Raw genomic sequence first — 13,559 nt, 5'->3', positions numbered from 1 at the left:
GTATAAATTAGAAAACATGAATGGGGAATTTGGAGATGATTTTTTATGGTGGTATTCTAGGGAAATAAATTAGGAAAATTAGAATAGAACCAAGATGGTTGATTGTTTAAATTTAAGATAGTCTAGAAGTTACATCATTAGGTTGGAAAGGTATTACTTCATTTAATCATTTTTGTCTTTTACCTGATGTCCAGAAATATATCTGAGTATTCATTGTGGTTTTGTTTATCTTAATCACCTCTAAGATGACTGCTTTGTTATTCCTTGTGACAAGTATATTCTTTGTATATTCTGTGCATCAGAATAAAATTTTTATTTATCAGTTCCATTAACAGATGACAAAATTGTATTAAAGAAGAAAACTTTGGTAAACTTGGCAACATAGCTCCTTATCATCTCTGAAGTTCATTAGTAATCCCATTAAGAGCGTAGTAGATTGGGAGAAAGTATAGTATAGTTAATGGATTTGAGGACCTGATAAGGGGAAAGAATGACTGCAGAACTGTTTTGAGAATATACAGTGTATGGTGCATGTTTTAACTTGCTTGGCTGCTTCAGCAAATACCATGAAATTGGTTGGGTTAAGTGATGAGGACTTTTTTAAATTCATGGTTTTGAGGGTATAGGAAAGTATAAATCAAGATGATGCTTTACTCTTGAAGACCGGTGTCTGGGGCTGGCTGTTGGCAGTGTTTGGTCTTTGACTCCTATCACATGGCAGTGAACATGGCAGCTTCTCCTAACCTTTTCCTTTTCTTCTGGGTTCCACTGAATTTCAGCTGCTTGTTTTAATAGATTCTCACTATCTGAATTTCATTCTGCTTATTAAGAACTCCAGTAAAAGAATTAAGATCTATCCTGATTGAGGTGATCCACACCATAGCTGAAGTAATCTCATCAGAGGCCTTTCTTACATTGGGTTCATACCCACAGGAATGGGTTACTTTTAAGAACATGTTTTTCTGGGGTACATCTCCAGATCACCACAGTCCTCAGCACTTAAGAACTTTGTTCCTATAGTGCCCATGAATTTGGAAATACTTGTTTTTTTGTCTGAGTTGTAAGTTTTACTGTAACTTGGATTTTTCTTTATTCACTGAAATACGCAAAGCTTCAAACATGTCATGGTACAGTGTAGGTACTTAATAAATATACATTGAATGAACTAATTGAGGGTTTGGTGAATATTGGTAAAAGGGAAGGAAAGACGAAAGAAGGGGTAACTGAAACACTAGGAAGGCACAGGTCACTGAACAGCAGTTTCGAATGCCTGAGGGAATCCTTAAGGTTGTCGTAAATGTCATTTACTTTACTTATTCTTGTATTAATCAACAGAATGAGAGCAGGTGGCAGGTTTCATTTAACACTAAGAAGTAATTTAGCATCCTCAGATTGGGAAAAATCCAATTGTCTTCAGATCTTAGGGAAAGAACATGAAATTCTTATTTCTGGGTAATAAGGTCAAACCTTCCCTGCATTATAAAAAGCACTTTAAAATGTAGCACTTTCATGGTAAAAAGCCAGAGGCATTAGATCCATACCATCAGATCACTTTATGATGGCCTCAGTATTCCTAGCCTTTAATCTAATGAGAAAGAATTGCTTTATCAGAAATCCTTTTCCAAATAATACTCAAAATGGCAATGGAGTTTAGAAACTTACTTCAGTTTCTTATGTTGTTATCTCAAGAGGTACGGTATTGGTTAGGGATGCCAAATATTAATACCTATCATCATATATAAAGATCTTTATCTTTAATCCTAATCCTTAGATGAATGTGGTGTTTGACTAGTGCCCAATGTATATGTAAGCTCTCCCTTTCTAGAGGTTTAAAACTGTTTACGCCATTGAAAATTTTAAGCATCCTATCGACTTACTGATTAGTTACGTGTATTTTTTTAAAGGTATTCCCCAGATTGAGTTCCCCCAGTTTTTCTCCTCAGTGTGAGGTTCTTTGCCAGAATATGATGAAAACTTGTTTTTTTTTTAATTATTTCTTAAAAGTTCGGATGTCACTTAAAACTCCTTGTTTATTCCATGATAGCTTTATCAGCTGTGAAGATGATTAGTTTTTCAGAGTTGTTGGATTTTTAGGAGTAGGTCATATAGCCTTTCCAGTATTGAAAACTTAGACAAAAGCATAAGCCAAGAGCTTATGATATTCTTTAAGCATATTTAAAATCAATAGATTCATGTTCAGTATGCCAAGAAACTCTTTTGTTTTACCATTTAGGTCATTTGAATACATTTTTCTTTTTCCACCAATGTTCTCATCTTAAGTGTTTAGTTAAAATTCTCAGTTGAGTCTAAATTTACAAAGGCTAATGCACGTATTTTTTTAGTATGCTCTTTAGCCTTAATGCATCTAGTTTTTGGCTTGATAAGACTTTTGCCTATGAACCCTTTATCAGTCCCTTTAGCCTTCTCATATTTCCCTATTCTGCAGAGACCTCATGGTGTGTAATTCAATTATTTGACTCCCTATCTTCCTCTGACTTCTGTCAGTGTACTACCTGTTCACAGTTATGTTTTATTTTTTAAATCAGCAGCTCCTAGTTGATCTTTCTAACTTCCTACTCTCTTCACAATCAGCTTATATCAGGCAACCATCCCTTTAACGCTACTGAGTCAACTCTTTGCTGCCATTATATTAGCTACTAGCTTACTTGGACATTTTGTCTAAGATGAGTGTCCATTTACTTTTCTATAAAACATTAAATTAGGGTTTCTTGGGCTAAACCAAGTGTATGTCTGTTATTCCATTTTTCTCATTGGTTTCATTGTTGAGTACTTTTTAGTATAAAAATCTGTTTTAGGAAAAGTATAAAATTTTTTCAGCCTTTATTAAAATCTCTTGGATTCTTGATTCCATGCATAAAAATTAAGATTTGAGTAAGTTTAATGTAGAAATCCTATTATTGGTGCAGAAATAGTCCATGTACTGGGTTATCATCAGAATCAAAGGTTTCTGTTGCTTTGTTTTCTTTTCTTTTCTTTTCTCTTCCTTTCCTTTCTTTTCTTCTTCTGCAAATTAATGACAGGTAGTGTGCAAGAATAAAATGAGTCCAGCTCAATTCCATAGGAAAATCTCACTGTATTTCTTTTTTTACAGAAATGAGGATATATAATAAAGCATAATCCTTAACATTTGACTTTAAAAAGCATTTTTAGATACTTTAAGTATAAGATTTCTTAAAATATATATATTTGTGGATTTAGATGTGATTTCAGTGTTGAAATTAGCACATACTCTTGAGGAGACTATATTTGCTTTACATTAATCACTGAGAAGACGGTTATTAAGTCATTAGGAATACTGTTCTAATATAGGAATGCAAATTAAATAGCTGCCTTAAAGAGTGAAGAATAACCATATGGTCTTATCAGTTACTCAGAATTCTAAAAACACATCTATTCTGTTATAGTTGATATATGCTTATTTGCACATGAGACTTGTTATCACAATGTTGTTTGTACTTACTTGGTAATACACTGTCTTTTCAACTTTGTTTTCTGAAAGAGATGGCCTACTAAATACATATTTTAGTATTTAAAATACTATTTTAAAAGTAAAAGTGCCATTTATTTTCCAGAATTTATGTTAATAGCCCACTCCCCTGTTATGGAATCTTAAAAGCTAATGGCTTGAGATATCCAGACAATTTAGACACCAAACAGAAATGTAATCAAGACCATTTAGAATTTTCATGTATTAGAGTGAATGGAAAGGGCTGACAGCCCAAGTAAGGGAACTATCTTTTGCTTCTTTTGACTCCAAGAAAGGGAGACAGATCATTCCTTGTTAGTGACTTTGAGTGAACACTGTATTTATCAGTTAAATGGCAAATCTTAAGCTTGTATAATATGGTTGGAGCGTGCGTGTGTGGACATTTCTCAATAAAAATATTTTAAAAACAAACACACATATATAATAAAACTAAGGTCTGTTCTGGAAAGAAAAAAAAAGCTTAGATAATGGAGATGGGTGGAGGGCCTCTTAGTCTATCAAAAGTCTGCCTTAGAAAAATATGTATTTTTTAAAGTCTGCCTTAAGCCAGAAAGTAGTAAATCACTTTTACTTTTCAAGTCTTTTCTCTGCATTTCTTCCAGACCACTACATTTCTGAGTTAAAACAACTGAGACCTTAAGTATAATATTGTTTTCATGTGCATATTAGCCATGTTCTTAATTTTAAGTGGAGCACAGAAACTGTATTATTTGAAATGAAGGATACTCTGGATACCCTAGAATTTCCCTCTAATTATAAACCTTAATCACATGCAGTTTTCTTATTCCCAAATGTACATCTAAAATGAGAGATTTGCCTGTTGAATATGTTCTATATAAGACAGAGTCTTACTTTGAAAAAACTTTTTAAGGCTTGTTTGCTTTAGAAGCTAAATCTCTGTATGCCTAGAATGCTTGATCTTCAAACTACTTGCTCCCTAGAGAGGTAAACTGAAGATGGAGTTTTCATGTAACTTTAGATTGTTGGCCTGGAAGACATTTGGGGGAATGGAATAGACTTTGGCCCAGTTTCACTGTTTCCTGGTTGAGAAGGGCCCAGAAAGGAAGGTGGGGCTGCTCCTGTTGAAACATGGGAGAACTAGCTGAAGATACTCAAAGCTGGAGTGCACCTTCATTCCATGCCTTTTGCTTTATTGTTCAGGAGACCTTGAAATGTCTACATCCTTGAATGTGCTGTGGCTTGTGATCATTCATATTTAAGTGCTTTTGCATCTAAAGAAATGCACTCACTCTTTGCCTAGTGTGTAAAATTCGAATGACACTTGTGCACAATCTTAAAAAGATTTTCATTATAAAATTTAGTCAAGCAGAAGAGTAGCAAAGTAAGCGGAAATTTCCTTTTACATCCAAGATTGAAGTTGTAGTGATAAAGGAAATTATGAGGTTGAAGCATAGCCCACTTCTCATTTTGTATTATGACACAGGAGATTTTGTCAATATGGAAATGGTTTTTAATACTTATGTTTTGAGGAAGGCTCTGATCAAAGTCTTAAATTGTGTATATGCTTTGACCTTAGATTTTTCTAGGGTTTCTTGAGTTTTCTAAAAACAGAGTCTAGTATCCCTGTTATTTTTAAGTCCGCTATTTGTTATAAATCTTAATAAAGCTTTTTATTTCATTACCACGGAGATTTGACAGTTATTTTTACTTATAAATAACAGCAGATAGACAACTCCATTGGTCCAGACCTAGAATCCATCTTCAGCCACCGAATTACAGAAGTGGCATCAGAATTCACCAGGGTATCTCTGTGCTCTGTCTTCTTCCTCCCAAAACTTATAACTTCAGCCTAATTCTGAGAAAATTCCAATAGAGAGGCATCATACAAGATACTTGCCCAGTACGCCTAAGTGCTATCAAGGTCATTAAAAAATATAAAATTTGACATACAGTCAAACCAGGGATTAAGGAGACATGACAACCAAATGTAATGTAGTGTCCTGAATGGGATTCTGGAGTAGAGAAAGGAGTTTAGGTAAAAATTTAGGAAATCTGAAATCTGAGTAAAGTATAGACTTTAGTTAATAACAATGTATCAACATTGATTCATTACTTGTAACAAATATACCATACTGATGTAAGAGGCTACTAATAGGGCATTTTTTTCTTTTTTCCTTCCAAGTATCTGTCATCCCTTTGCTCCCTGTATTGACTCTGAGCCCTCTCTGTTTCCTGCCTTTTATTCTCTTCATAGAGGACTTCAATAAGTGGATTAAGACGCCTTGAATTGGGTTGGTGGAACCCACATCTCCATGGAAACAATGTAATCAAAAGATCCCACCAACAATAGGTCTGCACCACAAGATTGGAATAAAAGAACATGACTTTTCTGGGGTGCTTAACAGTTTCAAACCAGCACATAAAGTGAGGTGATCGTAGCAGCCTCAGCGTGTTGTTCTGAGGACAACGTGAGATGATGCACATGAGGATTTAGAGCAGTTCCAGGCACTTACTTGAGAGTCACTGAAACTATAGACGTTTTTGAGTGCCAAAAATGGACCCTATCTCATCCCTCATAGGAGAGCAAACACATGGACGGAAAAGGAAGCTTTGCCATTTTTCAGTTATTCCATTATTAGAATCTCCCCCCGCCCCCTTTCCTAAATCCTCTTTAGCTCTTAAGAGACAAGGAAGGGAGAAAACACCTTGGCAGAAATCCAAAGCCTCACACACATTTTTGGCCTTTTCACTCCCATAATTTTGGACATTACCACTTTAGACTGTTAGAATTCATAGGAGAGAAACTTTTATTTAGTCTTTTTTATGTTTTATTTTTTAAAATTCAATTTTATTGAGATACATTCATACACAATCCAAGCCATCCAAAGTGTAAAATCACTGACTCAAAGGATGCAAAACTATGTGATGATACTATTTTTATTTCCTTAATCAGAAACCTTTGTGTCTTAAAGAATCTTGAGGAGTCTACATGTGATTTCTGAATCTTTTTAGTCATCAGTTCTCTTATCCTACTCTGATTTTCAAGCATTTAACAGACCCAGTTTTGAGAAATTTAACTCTTTTCCCACCCATTTTCTCCTGTGCCATGGATTCGGTGTCTCTTTGGTTTTAGCTATGTCACCTTACACTCTGAGAATTCTGTCTTCTTGGGATCATTTCTAAAAAGACAATATAAAGAAATGGCAAGATACATTCCTATCTTTGAATTAATAATGTGGGAGATAGTTACTTGCCTATCTAATGTTCCTTCCACTTCTTCCTTTTCTAAGAGAATTCCAGGTTTTGTTCAAGGTGACAGGGTGCTCAGCTGAAAATATTTTCACAGATTCCCTTGCAGTTACATGTGACCAGATAACATAGTAATGACATTATATGCCATTATATATGTAATGGCATATTAAATAAAATGTTAATGGAAGTCCCTGTGGAAGCTCTCTCAATGGGAAATAGCAAAGCTTCTTTAGGGAAAAACAATGAGAAATGCTTCATCCCTTGGCCTGTTCCTCCTGTTTCCTACCAGGAACTTGGAAATGCGATTTCTTTGGAATTTTGTGACCACAAATCCTGGGGTCAAAAGCCAATAAGCTAAGGATGGCAGTAAAAATATATAGGAATACCTTAGGTCCCTAAAGGTATCATTGGAAATTTGTAGCATTCCTAGCTTAAATACCAGACTTCTTATGTGATATAAATACTCCCGTTGGGTTACTAAGCCACTGTTTGTATGTTCTATTTTATGATGCTGAATGCATTACGAACTATGGCTTGCTGGCTCATTGTACTCTAGTTTTATCATCATACTGGCCACATTGTAGATCATAGCATTAAACTATGTTATGTTCAAATGGGAATCCGTTTTTATAAAAGCAAAGGCCACATAAACCACTGGGACCAAAATTATGTGGCAGTGTGGGGAATTACAACTCCTGGGTGGAGAGCCAGGAGACCTGGATGTCAGTTGCCTCAGTGAGCGAGTCACTTGACCTGGGCGCTCCTGACCCCATCTGCAAAAAGAGCCAGTAAGTCGAAGCTTCTAAAGTCCTTACTGAATTCTGCATCTCAGTGTTTACCTTGCCAAGACTGTTCATTAGCTTTCTTTTTTTTTTTTTTTGCTTGGGCAGACTATGGGGAATCGAATCTGGGTCTCTGGCATGGCAGGCGAGAATTCTGCCACTGAGCCACTGTTGCCAGCCCTTTATTAGCTTTTAAAACTCCCGTTCAATGGGAAGTTTTTTATATGAATGCAGAAAATAAATTGTGCGTTATTTAACCAAGAAACCAGAATATAACAAAATGTGCAGTTACCAATAAATATATGCAGTATATTGTATGGATAAAAAAGTAAGTGGTGCTGCATTGCCTAAGGTTCAGTGTAAAGAGGAGCATGATTTCTCATGATGATATTGGAATTTATTTTGGTTTGGTTTGTCTCACCTTAATTCCGTTAAGAATTCTTTTGTCTAAATCATCAAACCGATTAATGGGTTGTTATTTCAAAATAAAAACATAGATGGTTCTACATGAAAATTATGTATATACTGTCACAGAATTTTAAGTTACAACTCTTAAAATTAAGAAAAGGGGTGGGACACAGTGACCCAGCAGGCAGAGTCCTTGCCTGCCATGCAAGAGACCCAGGTTTGATTCCCGGTGCCTGCCCATGCAAAAACATAAAAAAATAAAAAGATGAAATTAAGAAAAGGAGAACATATAAACAATGTTAAGCTGAGGCAGATTGTGAAAAAGCATTCGCTATATTTGTAGTACTCCTTTTAAATTCTTATTAAAATTTTTTTAATTCATTTGCATGGTTTTATTGTTTAATATTTCTGATACAATATTCTAGTATGTTTCATCAGTTTTGAAAAGTGACATGAGCAGGGCTGTAAAACTGTAAAGTACAATTGCTGAATTGTTTTTTTGTTATAATATCTTTATTAAGATATAATTCACATATAATTGCTGAATTTTATTTTAATGTTAGGATACAAGAAGTTTTCTATAGTGCCATTAGTCCTGAGGGCTTATTAAATAACTGATAATAATTCTTTATCAGCCTCATTCTGGGGAGAGGGGGGCCTGTATTCCCTGGCTGTGTGTACCATTGAAACCCTAAGAGCATCTTCACATTCTCAATGAAATGTTATCTTGCAACTTTTTAAAACAATTTTAATATCCTTTTATAAGCACAATGGCCAATTATATATATATATATATTTAATAACTGTATATATTTAATTTTTTTACTTTATTAGAGAAGTTGAATGTTTACAGGAAAATCATGCAGAAAATACAGATTTCCTTTATAACACCCCTCACAAATGTAGTTTTCCATATTAATGATTTGCAGTAGGAAGATACTTTTGTTGCCATTTTGAAACAATATTTTTTTAATTATAGTCCAATTATTTTTAAAAATTTTCTAGTTTGAATATAACTAAAATTTCTCCATTGCTGTATTAGAGTTCTCCAGAGAAACAGAAGTGACAGATTATATATCCTATATATTCTGTTATAAAACAGAATTCAGATTTACCAGTCACCATAGTCGTGTAAGCCAGTTCTGATAACATATTTCATAACCATGGGGATTATCAAGTCCAACTTCCATATGGTGGGCCACAAATGGGGAACCCCAGTGAAGGTTTTGATGAATTCAGGAGAAGCTGGAATGGCCAATTACATTTTAGTACAAGTAATGCAGTATATGGCTCTTTTGATAAGTCCTAGATTTTTCATTGACTTTGACTTCACATTATGGTCCAGACCTGAACAGATTTACTTTAAGCACAAGTGAAAGAAGATACATTTATCAGGCATTGTTTAGATTATGTCCCAAGAACTCTTTGAGGCCCAGGTCAGAAATGTCCAGAATCTGTTCCTGGTCTTTTCATGTTAATCTTTCAAATGATTGCCTGTAAAATAGCAAAAGTACCTGGTATTTTGAACATTTATAAAATGGCTTCAATGGCCTAACTAAAGGCCTAAGAACTAATAAATGAGACATTTTAACTTCAGGCCATTGGTCTCTTCTGGCCTTCTGTATCACTGGGTATTGAGATGTCCAGGGTACCAGGCAGTTTTGGTAGCAGCTAGTGATGGGTTTCCATCTAGAGAGATACATTGGGTTCTGGATTAGATTGCCTTTATTTTCCATGTGAAATCATTCGTATTACCATGTTTTTTCTTTCCTTATTATTTGTATCTATTTTCCTTATTGTAATTATTTATATTATGAATCTATTATTTACTAATATTTTATTAATAATATTGAAGAGTGATATTTATTTATATGTTGTACATCTCTGGGACTAAGTTGTAATCTCTTGAAGTAGCTAGCTTTAGATAGGATTCTTATTTTTTTTAAGATTTTTATTGATAAATCTTCACACACATATATTCCATATATGGTGTACTATCAGTGGCTCACAATATCATCACATTGTTGTGTATTCATCACCATGATCATTTTTTAGAACATTTGTATCACTCCTGAAAAAGAAATAAAAAGGAAAAAAGAAACCTCATGCATAGTATAGCCCTTGCCCCTCCCTCTCATTGACCACTAGCATTTCCATCTAACCAATTTATTTTACTCTTTGTCAGCCCTATTAGTTATTTATTCTTTGTTCGTATTTTTTTACTCATATGTCCCTACCCTGGATAACAGCAGCAACAGACATAAGGTTTTCACAATCCCGCATCACACTGTAAAAGTTCCATCTTTATACAGGCATCTTCAAGGGTCAAGGTTACTGGAACACAGCTCGGCAGTTTCAGGTACTTCCCTCCAGTCACTACAATACATCACAAATTAAAAAGGAATATTAGATAGGAGTCTTGGCAGGGATTTTTCACTTGGAAAGTGGAACTTATAAGCGTCATAGTGCACAACTATTGTGGAACTGAGATGAAGCGATGTGCCAGCGGTATCCACTGTTGTGGTCTGGGTGCTCACCAGTCATTGCTTCCTTCCCCACCCATAAGCCGGGCTTTGGGGCAGTGGCTCTCATAATTTTGCATTCTCTGTAACACTATAACCAGTGGTCTTCAAAGTTTGAGAAATGACAAGATAAGAGGCGTTTTCTCCCCTATGATTTGCTTACATTTTAATCTAAATATTCTTTATTAAAATAAGTGCTTATATATCATGAGACAATGTATGGAGTTGAGCTACAAAATACTAAACTTTAAAAACTTTTACAAAAAAGATTAAAAACCTTTCATATAAATGGAATGAAAACCGAAAGGATTTTTTTTTCTCCCACTTCTTAGGGCCTTTGTTTCCTGTTATGCTGCATTTCACAAAATACTGTAAAGCAAAACTATGAAAGAAAAAATGCATACCTGTCTTGCTTGGTGAACATCTGTATTTCTTGCTTAGTAGGTGGTGTTGCTCTAAATTTCTTTTTGGATGTTTTGTCTGACGGAATTCAGTGGCCTACTCAGTGGTCTCCCCGCTTTCGTGGTCTCACCATGCAAGTTTATCCTTCACTTAATTATAGAGCTTATCTGAAAAACAAACTTGAGCATGCCATTCCTTGTTTAAAGCGTCTTTTGGCCTGTTGACTCCATTTCTCTAGTCTCATTTATTTCTGGACTCCCTTTTGCATTTACCCTGTGCCCCAGCCACTTTTTTATAAATATGCTTTACTCTTTCTTTACTCTGTGCACAAGAAGATCCTTCTTTTTGAGGTCGCTTTCATTCTTCATCCACCCAGCCAGCCAGCCATCAATCCAATAGGATCATGTTTGCCAATATGACCATGTTGGATCGGGTATTGGAGGTATAATGATAATATGAACAAGATGGATCGTGTCCTTACCTCATGGAACCTCCATTCACTCCCTTTATTTCATATTCCTGCTCATCCTTTAGACTCATCCAATGGTACTTCTACTTTACTGTCTTTCTCAATGCACCCAAACAAATTTAGACACTAAGTTGCCCCAGCACTTGCTTCATATCTCTATCGTTATAGCGTTTAACCTATCCATCCACTAGCAGATATTTATTGCCTGCTACTGAGTACACAATCTGTATTAAAAGCTAGGATGCTACAGTGAAGAAAATCCACAAATATTAAGTTTATCCACTTTTCACCGTCACTAGATATTACTTCATGTAGGCTTTTATGTAATTTATTTTTTATATCTGTAGTATGAGCAAACCCAGAAATAATTTTAGATTCATTTTTTTATGCATGCACAAGTAAGGCGCTGTTCTCATAATATAGTTAAACTTTTCTTCTCTCCATCTTCTCCCTCTCCCTCTCCCTCAATCCCTCCCACACAAATATGTATAGCATTTAATCCGTCCATCCACCAACAGATATTTATTGCCTATTGTGTACACAATCTATGCTAAAAGCTAGGATGCTACAGTGAAGGAAATCCACAAATACTAAGTTTATCCACTTTTCACCTTCACTAGATAGGTGTTCATGGAGAACTTGATGCAGTTTATTTTTTTATGTCTGTAGTACGAGCAATGCCCAGAAATAATTTGCATTTTATATTTATTTGTTTTAAAGCTTGCACAAGTAAGGCGCTATTTTCATAATATAGTTAAGCTTTTCTTCCCTTCATCCTCTCCCTCACCCTTGCCCTCAAACCCTCCCATACAGATATATTTATTATATATTTATATTTACTATGAAGTAGAAAAATGCTACAGTTTCTATTCTTTACAAGCAGATTAAAATATGCATGAAGGAGAAGTGTTCGATTATTTATACGGATTCTGCTCAAATAATTGCCTAGGCAGTGTCCATCTTCTTTTTTCCTCCCTGTTGCAGTTAAATGGTAATGTATTCTTTAATTATCCACCTTTTTATATGATTTATTTTGTAGCAAGAAATGCCAACTATGGAAAAATTTTACTTTTAGTGCGTAGTTAATATTTTAACCATGAAGAGTGATGTGACAAAGGACAGGGGCTGATGAAGGAGGCAACTTTTTTAATGTTATTAAAAAATGTTTTGCTTAGTGATTCAGAAAACTTTATAACTTCTCTAAAGTTTTAGGCCATCATTCCTTTACTTTCTCTGTGGTCTTAGTATGAAGATGGAATGACACTAAGTGGTTTTCTTTTGTTTCAGTTGGTGAGTTTGTCAGCGATGCTCTCCTTGTTCCCGACAAGTGCAAATTCTTGCACCAGGAGAGGATGGATGTCTGCGAAACCCACCTTCACTGGCATACAGTCGCTAAAGAGGTATCAGCCCATACTTTCTTTGTTCAAGATGAAGATTTCTTGGAGACACATATTAGTGACATTTTAGAGGATATTTGTAAGCAATACCAGTGTTTATAAATAAATCATTTTTAGAAAAATGACCCATGAGTAAATTTTTTTTTTTTTTTTTTTGTCATGGGCACCACCCGAAATTGAACCCACGTCTCTGGCACAGCACGCGAGAACTCTGCCACTGAACCAGTGTTGCCTGCCCAGAGTAATTTTTTTAAGGAGTCAAAAAGATGTACTAGGCCATGTTTTTATACACTTTTAATACCTGCAAACCTTAAAGTTTATCTTATTTTTTTCAAATTACTTATGATTGACCTGTTGTTTTCTTTGTTGTCTATAAAGATTTTACAATTTAACCTTTTTTTCCCCCTTAAATTTCACTGGGAATCAAGTAACTAAAAATGGAAGTAGCTTTTCCAACACCTTCCTGAAAGCTGCAGTTAGAATTCAGTTTCTACAGTATGCCATTCAATTAAAAAAAATTTTTTTATTGTATAATATAACATACATACAAGGCAAAGAAAGAAAAAAGCAATAGTTTTCAAAATACTCTTCAACAAGTAGTTAAAGGACAGATCCCAGATTTGTCATTGTTCACCATACCATCATCTCAGATTTTTCCTTCTAGCTGGTCCTTAACATGGGAGGCTAAAAGGAATATATATTTTTTGATCATCACTTTTTTTTCTTTTTTTGTGAAAAATAACATGTATACGAAAAAGCAATGAATTTCAAAGCACAGCACCACAATTGGTTGTAGAACAGATTTCAGAGTTTGGATGGGTTACAATTCCTTTAATTTATGCCATTCAGTTTTGCATT

At 34.8% G+C, this 13,559-nt stretch overlaps 1 protein-coding gene across 6 annotated transcripts in view; it reads left to right on the top strand.

The window, feature by feature from the left end:
* APP (amyloid beta precursor protein) overlaps positions 1-13,559 on the top strand; it is a 290,703-nt gene that overhangs the window by 119,565 nt on the left and 157,579 nt on the right. For all 6 annotated transcript variants that reach the window (XM_077118781.1, XM_077118780.1, XM_077118779.1 and 3 more), the window contains exon 4: positions 12,592-12,704. In XM_077118781.1, coding sequence (XP_076974896.1) covers positions 12,592-12,704 — 113 coding nt within the window. The remainder of the gene's footprint in view (positions 1-12,591; positions 12,705-13,559) is intronic.

This window comes from Tamandua tetradactyla, chromosome 10 (genome assembly GCF_023851605.1).
Source record: "Tamandua tetradactyla isolate mTamTet1 chromosome 10, mTamTet1.pri, whole genome shotgun sequence".
Lineage (NCBI taxonomy): Eukaryota > Metazoa > Chordata > Mammalia > Pilosa > Myrmecophagidae > Tamandua > Tamandua tetradactyla.
Note: the sequence above shows the minus strand (reverse complement) of the source record. Positions and strands in the feature narration are given on the sequence as shown.